Genomic DNA, 18209 nt, shown 5'->3' with positions numbered 1-18209 from the left:
ATTAAAGTAGTTATTGAATAAAAACAGGGAAAGCATTCATTTGTTCAACAGCAGAGTGCCTCCCACTTCACATTATACCAAGAGATGAAACGAAACTGCATCAAAACTTCCAGAAAACTTCTCATAAACAAAATCAAGAATGAGTAACCAGAAGGAGCTCTTTGATGGCCATCTCTTACACTGCTGCCAGGAACCACCAATGAGCTGCTCACAGCAGCAAGCAACCAGTCACTAACACCAATGCAGAAGAGTATGCAGGAGCAGGACCTGAGCTCAGGGCACCAGCAAATTCGTGTTCAACATCCTTGCACTTTGGGGGTGGATTTGAAGCACATTAATGCATTGAAAGCCTTGTTCAGGCCCTTTTTTCCACCCCTAAAATGCTCCCAGGGTCAGAGTTCAGATCCTCTACCAGCACTCCAACTCTGACTTGCATCCCCAAGACTGTCATGCAATCCAGTGCAGAAAGAACAGCTCTGCACTTAAAAATAATCTACAAGTCACTACTTTAAAAATCTGTCAGGCAAGTGCTAGGAGGCAGCCTTTGAAACCTGGCAGCAGTACAGCCTTTCAAATGTGTAAACTCATGTTTGTTTTAAGAAGTCACTGCAAGAATACTCAACACCAACAAGCAGATTGAAAGAAGACTTCCCTACCTTTTCTTCTTGTGACTTCAAACCTTCCGGATACCTGTAAGGAAAAAGAGAATTGTTTGTGGTTTTTTGGAAAGTACAAGAATTGTTCAAAGGCAGCAAGAGCAGAAATCCCTAAAAGCATTAGTCACTGTCACAGAGAGGCAGCTGTGAACCTCTACACAGTAACTGAGTGATTGCAAATAAACATCACTTTGTTCACAAATATTTTGGTAGATTAATACATCACCTGAAGTGATTCATCACTCTACAGTAGGTTACATGATAGAGCACAATATCTTACCTATTATTTTTTTTTTCAGTTGTTAAAGGGTTTTATTTTTATTAATATTCTAAGAATTTGGGATCAAGGGGGAAGGAAGATTTAGAAATTTTTAGCAGGACCTGTCTCCAATACCTGCATAATTCCACAATAACCAGGGTGCTCGTGCTCACTTCAGTATTTGCATACCTACATCTGCTCTGTTTCTTGCAAAGCATCACTACTACCTCCCGCCACGGCACTTTTAAAGACACACTGCTTAAAGTCCCAGTGGGTACTGCACTCCCAGACAATGCTATCTACTTACACTAATGGTGATACTCCAGGGTAATAAATATTTAACTCCAAGAGGGAAAGTTATGTACAGATTAATTACAAATGCTTATAATTTCCATCACTCAAATTATTTCTTGTACCCAGTATTGAATACAGCAGGGTCAGGGGACTCCAGAAGGCCATCCCTCCCACTACATGCTCTATATCGCATTAACCTGGACACTACCTGCTGATATAGGATCAACTCCTCCAGGCACAACCCTACAGCTGGATGATCCCAAAGATGCCCAGGTGGACACCAGCAGTTTCCACCAAAGGAGCCGGGGACTCATCAGATGGCAGCACTGGTGCCAGCAGCTGCTTCCCACCCAGCCCCCATGCAGGACCCAGGGCTGCCCTTGCTGCATTAGATGAACCTCACTAACAGCAACCCTCTTGATAATCTGCTTCCCTTTTTTAAAAGCTGTTTTCCTATCCATGTCCCCTACAGCACAGACACAAGGAACAGCAGTAAGCTTTCTGGCCTTGCACTAAACAGTCATTAAGGAATCTTTTCGTCTTGTGGATATGCCTTATTTAACTTCATTTCACCCCCTTAGTGTTCACTGCTCTTGGATCTTTATCTGAGAATGATACAAAAAGCTGTTTTCTTTCCTCCTTTTGATAGGAAAATAACACACACAGCCTTCCCAGCCACCTGAGCCTTCTGACCCACCTGATGCTTATTATCGTTTTTATTTGTGCTTTGTTTGCACTTACAGATATCTCCCTGCAGACCATGCTTAGACAAAGGGAAGTAAAACAGTGCAGCGTGTCATGAAATCCATCCACTTGCTGCCACTGGAGCACACAATGAGAAAACTGAGAAGAAAATGTAGCTTTTCTAAATGACAGAAGGTAGAAATAAGCAGAAGCAATACAAGCTCACGGAGTAACAGCAGCACCTGCTCTGCTAATTCCTGCAGGCCTTGCATCCCCGAGCCTGGGGGCGCCAGGCAGGATCACATCAACATGAGGGGTTTCACACACAACACCACCACATGGCTGCAGCTATGTGTTTCCAGCCCTTCCTGTCTTGTCACCCCAGGCTCCAGCAGCAAGGTCAGGGCTCCCAGCCATGCCATGGAGGTAGGCCCTGCCATCCCTGCAAGCTGAGGACAAAGCCCACCACGCGCCTGGGCCAGGTCTGCTCCATCCCAGTGACAACTTGTAGCTCATCCATCATCACTATTGGTGTGCACACCACAGAGGGAGATTCTCTGCCCTACAAGGGACAGACATGCTGCTTGAAAACAAAGTTCTCACCAAAGTGATCGGAAAGGCAGAAAGAGGCTCCTTGGAGCCCTCTGTGCTAACAGAGGGAACTAAACAATAAAAGGGGGTATTTGCTTATAAAAACATTTATTCGTTATTCCCCATAGGATTCTACCTCGGTGATCTTGAGAAATATGTGAAATGGCAGTCAGGATTAGTACAGACTTCAAAGCATTTATCCTCTTTAGGCAGCAAAGCTCCGAGCTGTGTAGGCAGTTACACTCCAGGGACCTCTCAAAGCTTTTCAAAATATTAGTTTGAGAGGTGGGGCACAGGATGAAAAAATCCAGACACAGCCTGGTATCATTAAGCCCGTGTTCATGTAATATATGCAAAAGGGAAGAGTACTTTTAAAGCTCCCCCGGAGTCCCTCGCTGCAACAAGCTGCTTGAATTCTCTGCAGTTCAAAGGCTCAGAAACAGTAAAACTAATTACAACTATTATATTGATCAAAAGAAAAAAAAGACAATCACGCACTACAAAAAAATCCAAGTGTCAACTCTCTTGTATTAAATACCCTTCTGGTATTTCCATGAAAGAGCTGTAGGAAAAAAAAAGGTTGGTCTTCAAAGTCTCCCTCCTTTCACACTGCTTCCCTTTATAATAATGAGATCTAATGAATGTAAACTATCCAAAAAACAAGCAGTATACAGAGGAAAATCTTGATGGCAATTCAACAGGAGAACACGAGGTCATGCTGCAAAGCATCACTTCGTTACCTGGGAGAATATCAGCGCCTGGTGCACTCTTTCATAGAGAAAAGGCCAATGGTACTGAGAGGAGACAGTGCTGCAGGAATGTATACAGGAACTGAGAAAGGGAAAGAAAATACCCGACAGCCGTGGCAGGACTGCAGTGGGCATAGAAAAGCATCAGCTCCAGGTATGAACAAAGTCCCTGCAAGTAAAGGAGCTACAGCAAGGACTCGTTTTGTTCTTAGTTTGCCTGAGCCTCATCAGTTCATTTTTGTAGTACTGAAAATAAGAAATGATGCTCATTGCCCTCCTTGAAGGCCTGCTGAACGAGGCGACCTTTCTATTAATGATCTCACACACCACTAAGACACACTGCCCTTACGGCCACGGGCACAGTGCTGTGACACACAGTGACGGCAGCAATCCTCACAAGAAGCAGCAGCCTCCCCTCCTTTGAAGTGTAAGACGCTGTTTCCCAGTCAAAATCACACTGAAGTTTTAATAACATTAGCAGAGAACCAAACCGTTTAGATAAAATGCATTAAAGTTCTCAGATGCATTGCCCGGGGAACGCCGCTCTGCAGCAGCCATAAAGCAGATGGTTATATGGTTATATATTAGACTTATTTCACAGCCGCCTTTTGGTGACTGCAGATTTCCTTAACTAAAAATCCAGTTTTATCAGATCATATGTTTTCAGTGGAAAAGGATTGTCCCTCCTATAAAACCTCACGAAAACTGTAGCATAAATGCAATGGAGCAGTTTTATTTGACAAGGCTCAATTTGGGCACCTATTTTCTTCCTTTTTGAAGTCAGTTAATTGAATGCAGAACAAAGGGCCCCTCTGCTCTGTACCTGAAGTGCCTAATCATTGTTTATGTGGAAATCAATGTAGTATGTTTGCTCCAGCATTGCTTTGCACACGACAGCTACCTACTAGAAAACTGCTCTCTGAAAGACTAACCAAACCAGCATCTACAAATCAGAGCAGTTGCAGCGTCATTAAGTACAACTATTAATTCTATCTAGGTTAGATGGAACAAGAAAAAAGAGCAACAGTTCACTGCCTTCTATTACAGCTTCACTCCCCCAGTAGTTGCTGTGTGGAAATGTTACACACATCCATGCACGACACATGCAATTTAATGACTTTTTTTTTGCACCAAGTCCTTTCCTGCTGTTGTAAAAAGGGAACGATGGTCTTTCTGAAGATAACATTGAGATGTCCTGCCAAGACATAATAGGCAGTTTGTGTTACAGGCTCCTGATTAATGCTGAATCATGGGCGCACAGAGTACTTCTGGAATAAGAATCACATTTCATTCAGGACAAACATGGGGAGGTAGAACAGATTTGTACAGTTAACTGCAACTACACATAGGGAATACATAATGTAGCACACTGCTTGGTGGCTGAGGAGCTAGAAATGGATTTACTGGCAGTCATCAGCGATTGATATAAGAAGGAGTGCAGAACAAGGCTCCCTATCCTGAAACACTGCTGAAAAGCATGCAGAGCCCAGCACTCTCAGGAATTACATTAAGTAATAGCACTTTATACTGTTTCTAATTGTGTGCAGTGTACATTCATAATCCACCAAAAGGGAGCAGAAAACCTTCTGTAACTGTTCTTCCTTTCTGTCCCTGCACATCCACATCAGCTCCCATGCAAACCCTGGCATTCTGATTTGAAGAGTGAGGACTCCACAACATTAGTAATTAAGCAGTCACAACTACATCTGAAATCAGGAAAGATAAGTTCCTGTCTGCTTTCCTTCAAATAAAACCAGAATACCACTTCTTATAACCCATACACACACAGAGGGGCACATGACAAGCAGCAGAGCAATAGCCCAGAACAGAATTTAAGGAGTGACTCTTTACAGTACAGTGCCCTTGTACTTCTGTTTCTTTCCCCAATTCCCTCCCTTTCACACACCAGTATTTAGATATTTGTAAATGGTTGTGCATTTGCTATTCTCATTAGCAGCCCCCCATCACACAAGCACGTGTCTAACATGTACCAGGTTTGACACCAAACAGATACAAACAGCCCTTTAAGGGGCAGTTTACAGCAATTCAAAGGATCGTTTTGCAGTGTTTTCAGTCTTGTCCTTTAATAGCGATGCTTATTTCATCACTAGATGATGAAATGTCCTAGTTAATAAGGTTATTTACTTAAAATAACTGTATGCAAATGCAAGTGTAGGGGACTTGGCCGAAGCCAACTAATACAGTGCATGGAAGAGATGCAAAAGAATAGGTAACATTTCAGATCCACAGTCCTGCTATTGCTGCACTGTAGCAACTCTCTTACCAAGTACTTAAGACAAGACTGCAGCACTTGCACTTAGATAAAGCAAATTCAGCACGTGCAGCTGCACTCATGCTGGGTCTATCACAAAGTTAGGTGTTACACCTGCACACACCACGTCTCCAGGGACCTGCTCCCAGGATCAGCCTAACTGCTGCACAATTTCCAAATATACAGCCCTAAATCATGTAGCAAATTAATAAAGAAACAGTTGTTCTATTAACAGTGTTATGCCAGGGATCATTTCCCCCCCCCTCACTTCAGAGCATGTTCTTCTGTATCTCAAGTTGGGAGGTCAAGAAAACTGCACTGACACCCAAGGCAGGGTGGGTGAGCCACTCCATGTATGGGCTGCAGCACATGCAGCTGTTATGACAAATATGCAGCTTGCTTTAACAACCAGGATTTTATGTTTACAGTCACAAACAGTGTACTTTACTTTAAAAAAGCAATGCTAATGAAGCACAACATCAACCTCATTTCTTTCTCTATCCAGGCACAAGAGGAAAAAAAAATCACTCGACTGTTTAGAGAAAGCTTGGAATTGGTACCAAAGTTGGAAATTTAGATTTACCCTGTCTGGTCAGAAAGAGAATCTTTACTGTCCCACATCCCACGTTATCATCTGCTCGTGCACATGGTCACCAACTGAGATAATTACTGCCCCTGATTTTACTCACTATTTTTGGACTTCAGATCAGAAACTCAGGTAGAGCTTCCTGAATTCCCACACTGTGGTCTGGCAGCTCACGTTTCAGCAATTCCAGGTATGCAGATGTACCCCTTCTAATCTAAAAAGCCAAGAGCCGCCCTGGTTGATGCTAGAAAGCACTCCAAGTCACACTGCTTTCCCTTAGAAGCCACGCTGTAGCCTTTTGTGAATGGAAGATACACTACATTTGGGGGAAAAAAAAGGTCAGTACTTAGTATTTTAAGGTTAATTAACTTCTGAAGAGAATATCAGAAAACATAACCCTCCAGCACATGACACCCAACTTAAAATTGCCTCAGACTTCTTTTTTTTCCCCAATTTGCCAAATAAGTTTTACTCTGATGTTATTCTCTGCTTCAGGCATATATCAGCATTTCCTCATATAGATATGATTTTTCACAGTTGCTTAACTGTGACATTGAAACCAATGCAAATTTGATTCCTGCTGGTCAGTCTGTGCCACTGCTCAGCAGAGCCAGGTACCCCCATCCTCATGGTCCCTCCATTCCTTGAGAGGGCAGCATTCAATCCTAATCCTAACCAACCCAACACCAGATGAAGGGCCCTAACATGTATCCAAGCACCACGAAAATATGCCACAGTACTCTCAGCTGAGGCTATGCTGATGATACCCAGGGCACAGAAGAAAAGCTTCTCATCTCCAAAGGGATGAAATACCAGTTTAGATTTGGAATGGTCTACAAGCAGCAGTTGCAGCTTGTTAGAGATGCCACAGATGCACGCAACAAGGAGTGGGTTATCAGTAAATAGCAGAGTGATACAAAAATAAATGTAGGCCTTGTTTGTCTCCCCTCACCATCATTAATGCTTAAAGCAGGGACAGGCTGGAGCCCAGCACAGATCTTAATTCAGCTGTTTCTTTCCTTCCTTTCTGCAAACTGACTTACAGGCAGGAAGAGCACACACAGAACACATTACTAATAATAACTCCTAAAATAAATACCAGGATATTAGATCTTTAACTGCATATAAAATTGATACACTGGGCCTGTCGTACCCCAAGCTCATGCTCTGAAATTACACCTCTATTTGAATTATAGGCAAAGGCTCTTATGAAAAGCCTTTGCAGTTTTGTATGTTACTTCCCAAAGCACTCCCTTCCCAGTCAGATTCAGAAACAAAACTTTGCTGGGATGGAGCACAAAACCATCCCCATCCCTCCCCTGCTGCTCAGATTAAGCACCTGCAGTCTTCAGCTGCAGCATTAAGTGAAACAACATGCAAGAACCTTCAGGTAATTAGAAGTTTCAGGAGTAACTTATGCTCCTGAAGAAGCACAGTTCAGGCTGTGCGTGGGCACCAGAGGGATGGCTCACCCTGTGCAGGAGGGCTGACACCACACAGCTGGCTGCAGTCACAGTGCAGCTGAAGGTGACATTTATTATGTGCAGATTTTAAGTGGTTCAGGTGCTGTGCAAGTAATAACTAATGAGCAAGTCAAACAATAGATAATCTACACAGCTGAGAGCTTCCAGATGCCAATAAGAAAACTGTAACACCTTAAAAAAGAACATGTTTTCAACAGCCATTAGCATAAAAACAAGACTTGGCACAGCTACACATGATACTTTGAGGTTGATTATATAATTAAAGGCATAAGGTGACAATCGTAGGCAAAAATGATCGAGGAACCCAAGGTGAATGAGATTATTTCTACAGAATCAGAGCAGCTCTGGTTCTGTGGCCCAGAAGAGGCAAAGTACCCACCAACCTGCACTGGGATCTTGGAGCTATCAGTGACATCCAAATACTGCCCTTTAGACCAGCACCAACACAGCATTATTCTCAACTTTCACACTATCCAGCCACTACCAAATGAGCCAGGCTACCTGCCAGCTGCACCCTGCAAAACATAATACAAGATTTAATGGAAGATGCAGCAGATGTTTGCATTCCCCCTAGCAAGTGGAGTCCTGCTGATGACCCGCAGCACTGCTCTGATGAACCACCAGCTGAGAACTGTGCCTTCTCCTCTCACAGGAGAAACCTGCCCCAGGAAGCAAGGCAAGCAGCTCGGCTTCAGCACAGACAGAAAAGCAGCCTCATACTGACTGCAAGGAACAGGAGGAAAACATGAACGTTAACTAAGATACTTTGGTACAGTACCAATAGCTGAAAAATCAGAGCTACTATGAGTGACCTCAGAGCACTGACTCACAAAACTGCCTTCCGAGAGCTCCTTCCCATGTCAGAAGGGAACAGAGATCACAGAATGCCCCATCCATTGCCTCAGAGGCACCTCAGAGCCGTCCATGAAGCTTGGCCACCTCTAATCATAGAACAGCCTGGGTTGAACAGGACCAAAATGATCATCTAGTTTCAAGCCCCCTGCTACGTGCAGGGTCACCAACCACTGATCAACCTCAGCACAAAAACAACTTTGCCAAATGCGGAGCAAAGCCTTTTCCATAAGTGTCCCCCCACAGCTGGTGAGCTCTATATATTCAGGAGTTTTGACACACACTCTGCTCAGGACTTGGTTCGTGATGGCTCACCCCAGAAAGCTCACATGCAGCACCCAGGAGCTGCAGGAGTGTTGGAGCACACTGTGGAAGCAGCCTGAGAAGTTTCAGAGTGCAAAAGCAACAGCAACATCCTCCAGCATTAACGCGGACCAGGCAAGCTGACACCTTTGAGTGCAGTACTAACACTGTCCTTTTTAATTAGGTTTCCCATTTTAATTCATTATATACCCAAGGAAGTTCAGACTGCACCCACATGTTTATTGCCATTCCAATCAAGACTGAAAATACTTCAGAAAACAAATCTCTCCTCGGGAACAGCCATTAATCTGAGAGGTGGAAGGCTGAGCATCAGGGAAACGTCAGTGCAGTGCTGGAGAGTTAATTCCGCACGCAGAAGGGCTGCGTATGGCAGTCTATGGCCTCAATACTTATTTTTCACTTTATAAATGCAAAGCACAACTGCAGTAATTCCACAACAGACCATGAAGAAATCGATTTGGCAATCGGAACGTGAATTAAGTAACATTTTTGATTCAGTAAACTTGTTGTGATCTACATAGGAACAAGTATTAGTGAAGGTCGGCGACCCACAGCCAAGCGTTTGCTTTGCTGAAGTTTGTAGGCATTTCAGATCAGAGCACACTCCAAATTATGTGACCTGTAAATTAACCCTTTATATATTCCTAAAGCTATTTCAGAATTGCTAGGAGCTTTTCCATTTGTGACGATTCAATGTTTTAAACACATGTTAATGGAGTTGCATATTAATCGGCAGCCACGTAGCTGGGAACTAACAAAGGTTCCTAAGGAATAAAGAGCAGCGTGGCAGGATGGCACAGACTGCAGCCTCTGAGCTGCCCGATGCCATGGGTCCCAAGGATAAACTGCCATCATCACCCAGCACAGGCGATGAACTCCCATCTGATCAAAGCCAGACATCACTAGAAAAAGATTAAGTGGTTTGTTTTGTTAAAAATTAAGCCTAAATTTTCTGGAAGATAATAAATGCGTCTTGAGAGAAAACAGCAGTTCTCAATTTCACTGCCCTACCTTAAGGCTGCATTCAGTATTCAGATTCATTCTGGTGTTTGGTGTTGCACCACAGAAGCATCATTTTGAGGAACAAGCTTCCCGTGCAGTTAATTTATTAAAAACCTGCATTCTGACACCCCTTGAAGCTATTTTAACTGCATCCTTTGTACATTAAAAGTCTTAATATTCGCACCTGCTATCAATTCTGTACTAATCGGAACAAATACATTTCCAGCTTAGATCCTTTCACCTCGAGCAACATCAAGTAATTGGTGCAAGAACTTCATGGTTTTTAGAGCAAGATCAAATGAATGAGTGCCTTTCATGTCTTGTATGAGTTCTACAGTTTATATTAAAAAAATCATTTGAGTAATGAATTTAATTATTCAGGGTAACACTCTCAGAAATCGTAACAAACACGCATTAGTGAAGAATGACTTCATTTTAAGATGCAGAAATGTGTCAAAAAATTTTTTTTTCCTTTAATAAGAGGGCAAAAGTGATCCAAGGCAATACAGGAATGTGCTGAACATCAGAGTGCCTGCATGTGGTGACTCTACATAGCAACAAAACAAGGGGAGGTGAGGGCAACCATTTCCTTTGCTTTTGCAGAACAGAGGAGGGATACCTCAAGGAAAAGCACCTGTGGCAGAACTCAGAACTGCACAACAGCCAACTCCACTCAAAGGATTGGCAGAGTCCTCATAAACAGTGTAAAGCATCTTCCTCACTGCCTTACAATGCTGTACTGTAATTCAGCACACACACACGGGTACTTTGAGTCGAGAGGCAGCCAGAAGAAATGGGATCCTCCAAGTAGAACAAAAATCCTGAGACTTAAATAGATCTGAGCACTGCTGGAATCCAGCACAGGCTCATGGTTAGCTTGGCACTGCATAATGCATCTGCCATTGTTGGAGGCAATGGAGGTCAAAGAATACCGAAGTGCCCCTCCCCTTTCCTCCCTCACCAGATCCCACTTTCAACCACCTGAGCAATCATCTAGCAAACCTATGGTAATCAGAAACTCATTGAATAACTAAAATTGACCCAGAATTCATCATTTTATTCTCATGAAAATCACATTTCTGGAGTTTTATGGCCCTGCTGTCTTGCCTCTGTTTCAGCAAAGTGAGAATCTGAGCAAAAAGATTACACTGCAAACTCTGGTGAGGACAGCCTACATGGGACACATTAGAAGTCTGCTCCCTGCTCTGTAACCAGAATCACCACGAGGAAAGCCAACAGCATCACCTTCAGCACAGAGTGCATTCAGCTGCTTCACTGCTACCACAAACCCAGGGCTCAAATGCTGGTGAGCATCACTATGCTGCACTGATGCACCCACTTCCCCTTCGGGCCGCTCATTCAGGTTTCCATATGCTGGATCGACATCACTGTCACTCATTAAGGCCACACCACCACCTCAGTACCTTTGTGCTTTGCAGCAGGGATCCTGGGGCCTTTTAAGCTTGCTGATCCCCTCAGAACAACGTGTGCCTCAGTTTCCCTTTGACTAAGCAGGGAAAGGGACTTCTTCAGGTTTCACCTGAAGTCTCAGTGACCCAAATAGATCCAGGTCAGGGTCTGCTTGTTAAATTTAGCTCACTTATCCCAGTGCCCCAGGACACAGCGTACCGTGAAGTCTTTGGGGCTGAGACCACACCTCCACTAGGACCAGATGCACAATTTTACTCCCAGAGCTACAGCTACTCATGCTTCATGGTCTCTACACAATCGCCATTTCTCCGCTGACCTCATCAGGTGCTCTGTACAAACACACAGGGATATAAACCCCCACTTGTTCTGTTTTCACAGGACAGAAAGCCTCAGAACAGCACAAACACAGACAGGAGCTGCAGCAGCAGCAGATCCACCGTACCTCTTGGTGCAGCCTCCCCAGGTCTGAGTGTGGCCTTCTGCTCCCATCCAAGTCCATCCATCCCCTCGTGAACGACAGGAAAGCCCCAAGCAAAATGAGAGACAACAGAAAACTTCTTGACTTCATCATTTCACATCTGTTGAAAACAAGAGAACAGTCATGAAACAGCCTCAAAATAAAACCCAGCTCAGATTCAAGACAGTGGCAGGAGCCAACAGAGCCCACCTCCGCACAGCAACTGCTGGTGGGGCTTTGCAGACTTCCATGGCACATTCAGTGAGACACAGACTTCCTACTCTGCACCCATCAGTGTGCAGGCAATGAATTCCCATATGGCAACAGCTTTGTGAGCTATTTCCCCACAGGGATGCTGCCCCTGCACAACCCCTGCGGAACTGGAGCAGTGGGATTTCCCAATGTGATGAGCAGCAAACCACACCAGACAAGGCGATGTGACTAAATATCATTATTCCTCTCACATTCAGAGGCTGTGCTCAGAGCCGCAGGGCCAGCCAGCAGCCTGGGGCTCCAGATGGCCCCCAGCACACAGGAGCCTTACCTCCCCCAGGTGACAGCACCTGGCCAATGGTCCATGACCCCACCAAAACCTGTGAGACCCACAGCAATTCTGTACCAAAGAGCTCTGATGCATTTCTCCCACCCTCTTCCATGTCAGCCTCTCCTGAGGCTGTGATTTCTCCACTCATCCTGCTCTCCGGCAGGGAACGAGTAGATGTGAAAAGAGGGCTTCAAAGTGGGCTTTTTTTTTTTTTAATTCAGAAGAATAGAAACACAAGCTACCCATGGGGTTGTCAGGTGGAACTGCTGCATGTTTGCTTACGTGCATAACCCTGAGCTAATGCCTGGAAGAGCAGCCAAGAGCATCCCAATGCACAGCCTGCTCCAGAACAGCTCAGCCACAGAGCTCTGCACCTCATCTCCACCAGACTGTGCCATTACTTCTCATAAAGAAAATACCAAGAGGAGTCCTCACTCTGGTTCTATTTCCACAGGAGCTGAGGGAAGCTTTGACCTTTCACAGCATATGCTAACACAGACCATAATGAAGCATAATGACCACTTAATGAAGCAGGAGATGGCATTTCTATAACATGCAAGTGACAGGCTGCTGCTTGGTTTGAGCAATATGCATTAACAAGACATGTTACCTGCTAATGGCAAAATTAAGCCCAGCTGTATTAAGTCACTGTGACATACCTTGCCTTGACAGAGCTCATTTTACAGTGCTTTCATACTGCGTATTTGCTTCAGGGTATATCCAAGGCTTGGTGCATCGCTATTAATTTGGGAGCCGTGACCATTCACACCAATGCTGCCTTGGTCTGTTTGCTGCCCAGACACACTGCCAACAACACCAGCACAGCCAGCAGTCGCTGCACACCACTCACCCATGCAGTCAAGGCATCGCTTTTACTCAGCACTAATGTAAACACCCTGAATTGAGAGCACTCAGGATGAAATCAAAATTTATTAGCCTTTCTAAATTCCAATTAGAAGCCTCAGATGTAATGTTACTGAGGCTACAAATAAATGTTTAATAAACCAAAGTCACTATATCAATAAGCTACAAGTACATTGTTACATTATGGATTGCTCTTGCAGAGCAGTGCTATTTCTCACGTTTTACAGAGGTATTTGGTATGCTCTGTTGATAGCATCACAGCAAATACTCTCACTTTGCAGTTCTCAGACCTCTCATTCGTATGCTGCTTGAAATCCCAGTCCTAGAGCAAAACGGAGCTGGCTACTTTCATGTGTATTTAGTAAACAACTGCTGGAAAACACCATGGTGCTTGGATTAGGATGCAATAACACTAATGAATCTAAAAGGGCAGCAAATGCATGTTGGTTTTGTAAATGCAATTGGTCAAACATCCTCTCAGTTTAGAAATTACTTATTTTCATTGCAGACCGACTGACAGTACATTAACTGCTCCCATTCATAACAAGGGAAAGACACACACATTATGCAACCAAACAGATCAAACCAAGCAACAAGTATGCACCATAAACACCAAGCAAGAGTTAAGTGAAGTCACACAGTGATTGTGTCACCTGGCACCCCAAAGCTCCCTCTGCGTTTACACCACTGAGCCACACACCTGTGTCACAGCCCAGCCCAGCCACAGCCTCCTTGCAAAGCCTGATCCACAGCTGCACCACACAGCACAGCAATGGGATTGTGGTCCAGTCCCCAAAGTCAAAAGAAAGATTCTAACGGAATAGATTTGGATCACTGCTATAAATGCATCCAAGCTTCCTAGCAGATTCCTCACCCGAGTAAGGCACAGATCTGCAGGAGGTGAGCCCGTACAGACACCACTGCCCACAGCACTCCAAGCTCACAAACAGAGATCCGGCATGAAACGAGCTGCTGCACAGGTGAAACCATGAGCAACGTTTGCAGCTAAACACGAGCGGCCCCCTGGGGGGTAAGGGGGGAGGGAGGAGTGCCACCCACCTGCTCTCTGCAGCCTGAGAGCAACCAACCAACCTCCTGTGTAAGGCAGGCACCAGAATTAAACCCGACTATTTTCAACAAAAGGTGAACACCACATCTATTTATGACATCTCCTTTGGTTTCAGGGCAATTCCTTCCAAAACCATTCATGTTATAGTGCTACAGAAAAACTAAGTTCACCTGCAGCTCGTGGCTCCTTGCACTGATCTAGAGCTGCAGCCTGGCTTGCAGCTGGCATTGCTTTACCAGGAAAGGCTCCAGCAGTGCAGCAGCACCATTAGCAGCCCAAGAATGGCCCATCCTGGGCTCAGACGGGTTTGTGCACACACCAACGCAGGAAGAAAAATGAAAATCAGTGCGACGTATCCGAACGAAGAGAACAACAAGCAGCCAAACCAAAGGCACCAGCACAGGTCTCAGAGCTGCTCAAGCAAAGAGAGGGTCACCTTGGAAAGACAGGGACTGATAGAGGGGCCAGCGGAGCGCAGAGCCCCCGAGCTGCTCCGAGCGCTCCGTGACGCACAGCGAGCAGTCGGGCTGCCGGATCACTGCACGCAGCACACAACTTTTTCCTCCCTAACACAGAAGATTTGGGATTCCTTGAGGGCGACCACAAGGAGATTAAGGCATTTGCCCAAACCAGTCACAGGTTTTCTGTTCAGGGCTCCTTCAATCGCAGCGTGGCTTTTTGGCTTTTTTTAGGGCAGGAGCTTCACAATAGCTTTCAATAATTTCCAACGAGCTCCACATTAGAATGAGAATCAGCTTAATTACCTGAAGCAATGGCCGTTGCCATAGCAAAAGGAAAGCACTCGGACCAGAGCTTTACCTCTGTCAATGGGCTCTGATAACACAAGGTAAGAACCCGATCCTCACTCCTCTGCCACCAACCGCTCTGACTGCCTGAGCCTCATCTAAACAGCATTTCCAGGCTCTACAAGTAACGCCGACGTCCGGAAATTCTCATCAACTGTGAGAAAGTTACAAAATTATGGAAGGATCCGTTCCAGAAAAGCCTCTCAGCAAAGCAGAGGGAAGGCAATGATTTCAGGCAGCTCTCTGCGCCATCTCACACAAAGTTCAGACGCATTAAGAACTCGCTGGAACCAACTGCACGACTGCTGCATTGCTCTCGAGCAAAAGGACGCTTATGGATATTTCCAAGAAAATTTCACTTGAAATTCTTCAAGACACCTCAGCGCTCCCGGAGAGAAACGCTGGGAAACATCAGCCCCGCGGGGACGAAGGGCCACGAGGAAACTCCCGAACCCGACAGAGCCGTATTGCTGCGGGGCGGCTCCGACGCTGAGCGCGCGGCAACACCGCAAAACCACTCATTCCCAACGCAAGAAAGCGTTTTCGACAAGACAGCACGCCCGGGATCGGCACCAGTACGAACCGCACCGCTCCGCCGCGGTGAGAGAACGACACAGATGCCGAACGCCGCCCGCGTCCCCTCGCCGCTCCCGGGGCGCTCCACGCGCGGACCCGACGGGGCGCTCCGGCCCCACAGCGCCACCCAGAGGCCGTCGGGGGAAGCGCCATCCCCACTCGCGACCGCGGCGGGACGCTCAGCACCGCGGACGTCGGCATCGCCCGCTTCGGTGCGGGGCGGCGCGGCCCTGCCGCAGCCCAACGCCGGGAGGAGACCGCCCCGACCCCACGGAAGGAACCTTCCCCTCTTTTTCCCCACGCTGCGGGACTCGGGGGGCGGAGTGAAGATCGCTCTCCGAGAGCTGATGAAGCCGGCAGCGCAGCATCCCCGGCAGAGCGCACGGCGGAGGGTCCCCACGGGCGCTCCCCGCACAGCGGCAGCGCTCCGGGGCCGCGCACGGCGGAGGGGCAGCGCGGAACCCCCTGCGGGGCGGCAGCGCTGCGGGCACGGCCGCGCGGAACGCACTCACCTGCGGGACGGCGGGACGGGGCGGGAGCGGCGGCGGCCGTGTACGCGCCGCGGGCCGGGGCGGCCCTATTTCTGCTCTCTGGGCCGGAGCCGCCTGACGTCAGCGCCGTATTTGCATATTCCACCCAATCGGCGGCACCTGTGCGGGACGGCGGGACCGCCCCCTCGGGGCACGCGGGGATGGGGACGGTGGGACGGGAGGGACCCGTCGGGGGGCACCGGGAGAGGACGGCGGGGCCGCACCGTCGGGGGGCGAAGGGCTGCGGCGCCGTCCCGGGGCGGCACACCTGGAGCACGGGGGCGGGGTCCCACCCCGTGGAGATGCTGCTGCCCGGAGCTGGCAGGACGCACGAGGGTCTGCCGGGGAAGGCGGAGCGAGCCCCAAGCCGGGGGGGATCCAAGGGATCGTGAGGGCATCCTGGATAGGAAAGGTGTTGGGCTGCTCCGTTTAGCCTCCGCACACCCCGCATTTGCAAACTAACTGCCCCAAGTGCCCCGTTGTCGCAACCTTACAGCGTGTAGCCGCTCAGCGGGGCTGACATCCACGGGGATAAGGGGAAAACGGCACAGCCGCTCCACCCCAATGCACTGACAATGTCTCTGCGACGTAGAGCTGCCCTTACGGGGCACCAAATTCTCCCAGCGGGACTCTGCAACTCACCAGCAGCACAGCAGCACGCTGCTTCACGAAGGGTTCCTTTTCTTTTCGTGGTCGCACAGAAACCAAACATTAACATTCCCTCATTCTCCTCTTCGCCGCCGCATCTGGTTAAAAAAAAAAAAAAACCCAAAAATCAATCTAATCGTTGCTCATTTGTTTTTTAAAAAGTGTTGAGTGCTTACAGGAGAGGAGCGCACAGCCGGACTGCAAAGAGGACGGGGGGCGTTTGCTTTCAAAGGCACAAACTGCCTCGCAAAGGAGCGAATGCCCACAATTAGCAGCAGCAGGAGATGAGCTGCCTAAATGACCTGATAAAATATGGTAATTTCTGTGTTCCTTCGCATATAGAAACGTACAGCCGGATCCGAGCGTATTAAATAGGATTTGTCACTGGCTTTGGTGTGAAAGGGACAGGACCCCCCACTCAGCTGGTTGAGAAGACACAGATTGCCCCAGGAAAGCAGCCCTCGTCCGGAAGAAAATCCGCTTATTAAAAAATGGCTTCGAAAAATTAGCTCACAGAACGGCAGCAAGAGGCTCTCTGATGAGCTCCTCTGTTGTCATTATTTTCACGGCCGGAAATGCAGCGTGGTCAGACAGGTCAGTGCTCACACTTGGTTATGGCAGTGCAATGCTGCACCTCCCAAATACTCTCAGCATTTACAAAATAAAGAAATAGAAATAAAGAAATAAGAATAGATGGGGTTTATTCTGCCCGAACAGAGTGCAAAAGCTTGCAGGGACTCCGCCTCGCTCCAGGAACAGAAAAACCCAAACAAAACAGAAATAGTATCAGTGGAGACAACTCCTTCCCATTTTTCAAAGGCAAGAAAGTCTCATCGCTTAACACCATTCATTCCATGGAGATACCTCAGCCTGTGCTGTCAGCTTGAAGTATTTGGTCATTCCTCTGCTTCTCTAAAAGATGGGCATAAACATGAGATGTACTCATAGACACCTGAGGTATCCCCATAGCCTCCATTTGTTTCCACACACCGTGTGCCAGGCGATGCTGCAGTTGGCACTCAGTGCTCATTTTGCATAATCTGGTGCAGTTTGAAAGGCACAGACTGGGGGTGCTCACATGGATGGGGGAAGAAGCGTGATAGCAGCAGCACCTAGCTCTGTCCTTGGGCTGACAGAAGGGCAATCCCTGGGACAAACCAAGCTTGATTTTCCCCACCAGGGTGATCCCACTCCTCCTTCCACTCAGCTCTCCCTGTTAGCAGGGAGATTTGGGGCAAACAACCCTAAGTCTGGCCATGGATGCCCTACCTGCCCCCAGCCCACAGCATCTCCATGTCCCTGCATCCCAGGAGAGCTGGGCCCTGCAGTTCTATGCCCATCGCCACTGGGTCTGGATGGCTGAGTGAGGAGCATTTACGGGGCAATCCAGCTCATGGAAAGTGCTGCCTGCTCCTCCATCAGCTGAGCTGACTGTTCCTCACCAGACATCCCCAAAGCCCAACTTCTCCTCACGTTACAGGTACAGTTAGGAACCAAAACCCATTTGGGGGACTTCTCTTACACACTGGGA

General features: G+C 47.2%; 1 protein-coding gene across 9 annotated transcripts in view; it reads right to left on the bottom strand.

Moving 5' to 3' along the window:
- FSTL4 (follistatin like 4) overlaps positions 1-16689 on the bottom strand; it is a 186562-nt gene extending 169873 nt beyond the window's left edge. For 2 of the 9 annotated variants that reach the window (XM_025154798.3, XM_025154799.3), the window contains exons 1-3: positions 15508-16097; positions 11627-11762; positions 657-690 (exon numbers count right to left, since the gene is read on the bottom strand). In XM_025154798.3, coding sequence (XP_025010566.2) covers positions 657-690; positions 11627-11762; positions 15508-15701 — 364 coding nt within the window. In that variant the 5' untranslated portion in view covers positions 15702-16097. Of the gene's footprint in view, positions 1-656; positions 691-11626; positions 11763-11851; positions 13844-13923; positions 14769-14882; positions 16098-16672 lie in introns of those variants that run through there. The other 7 variants (XM_015293992.3, XM_015293991.4, NM_204502.3 and 4 more) reach the window with 7 other exon arrangements.
- Positions 16690-18209: the final 1520 nt, after the last annotated feature.

Source organism: Gallus gallus, chromosome 13, assembly GCF_016699485.2.
Source record: "Gallus gallus isolate bGalGal1 chromosome 13, bGalGal1.mat.broiler.GRCg7b, whole genome shotgun sequence".
NCBI classification, from domain to species: Eukaryota; Metazoa; Chordata; class Aves; order Galliformes; family Phasianidae; genus Gallus; species Gallus gallus.
Note: the sequence above shows the minus strand (reverse complement) of the source record. Positions and strands in the feature narration are given on the sequence as shown.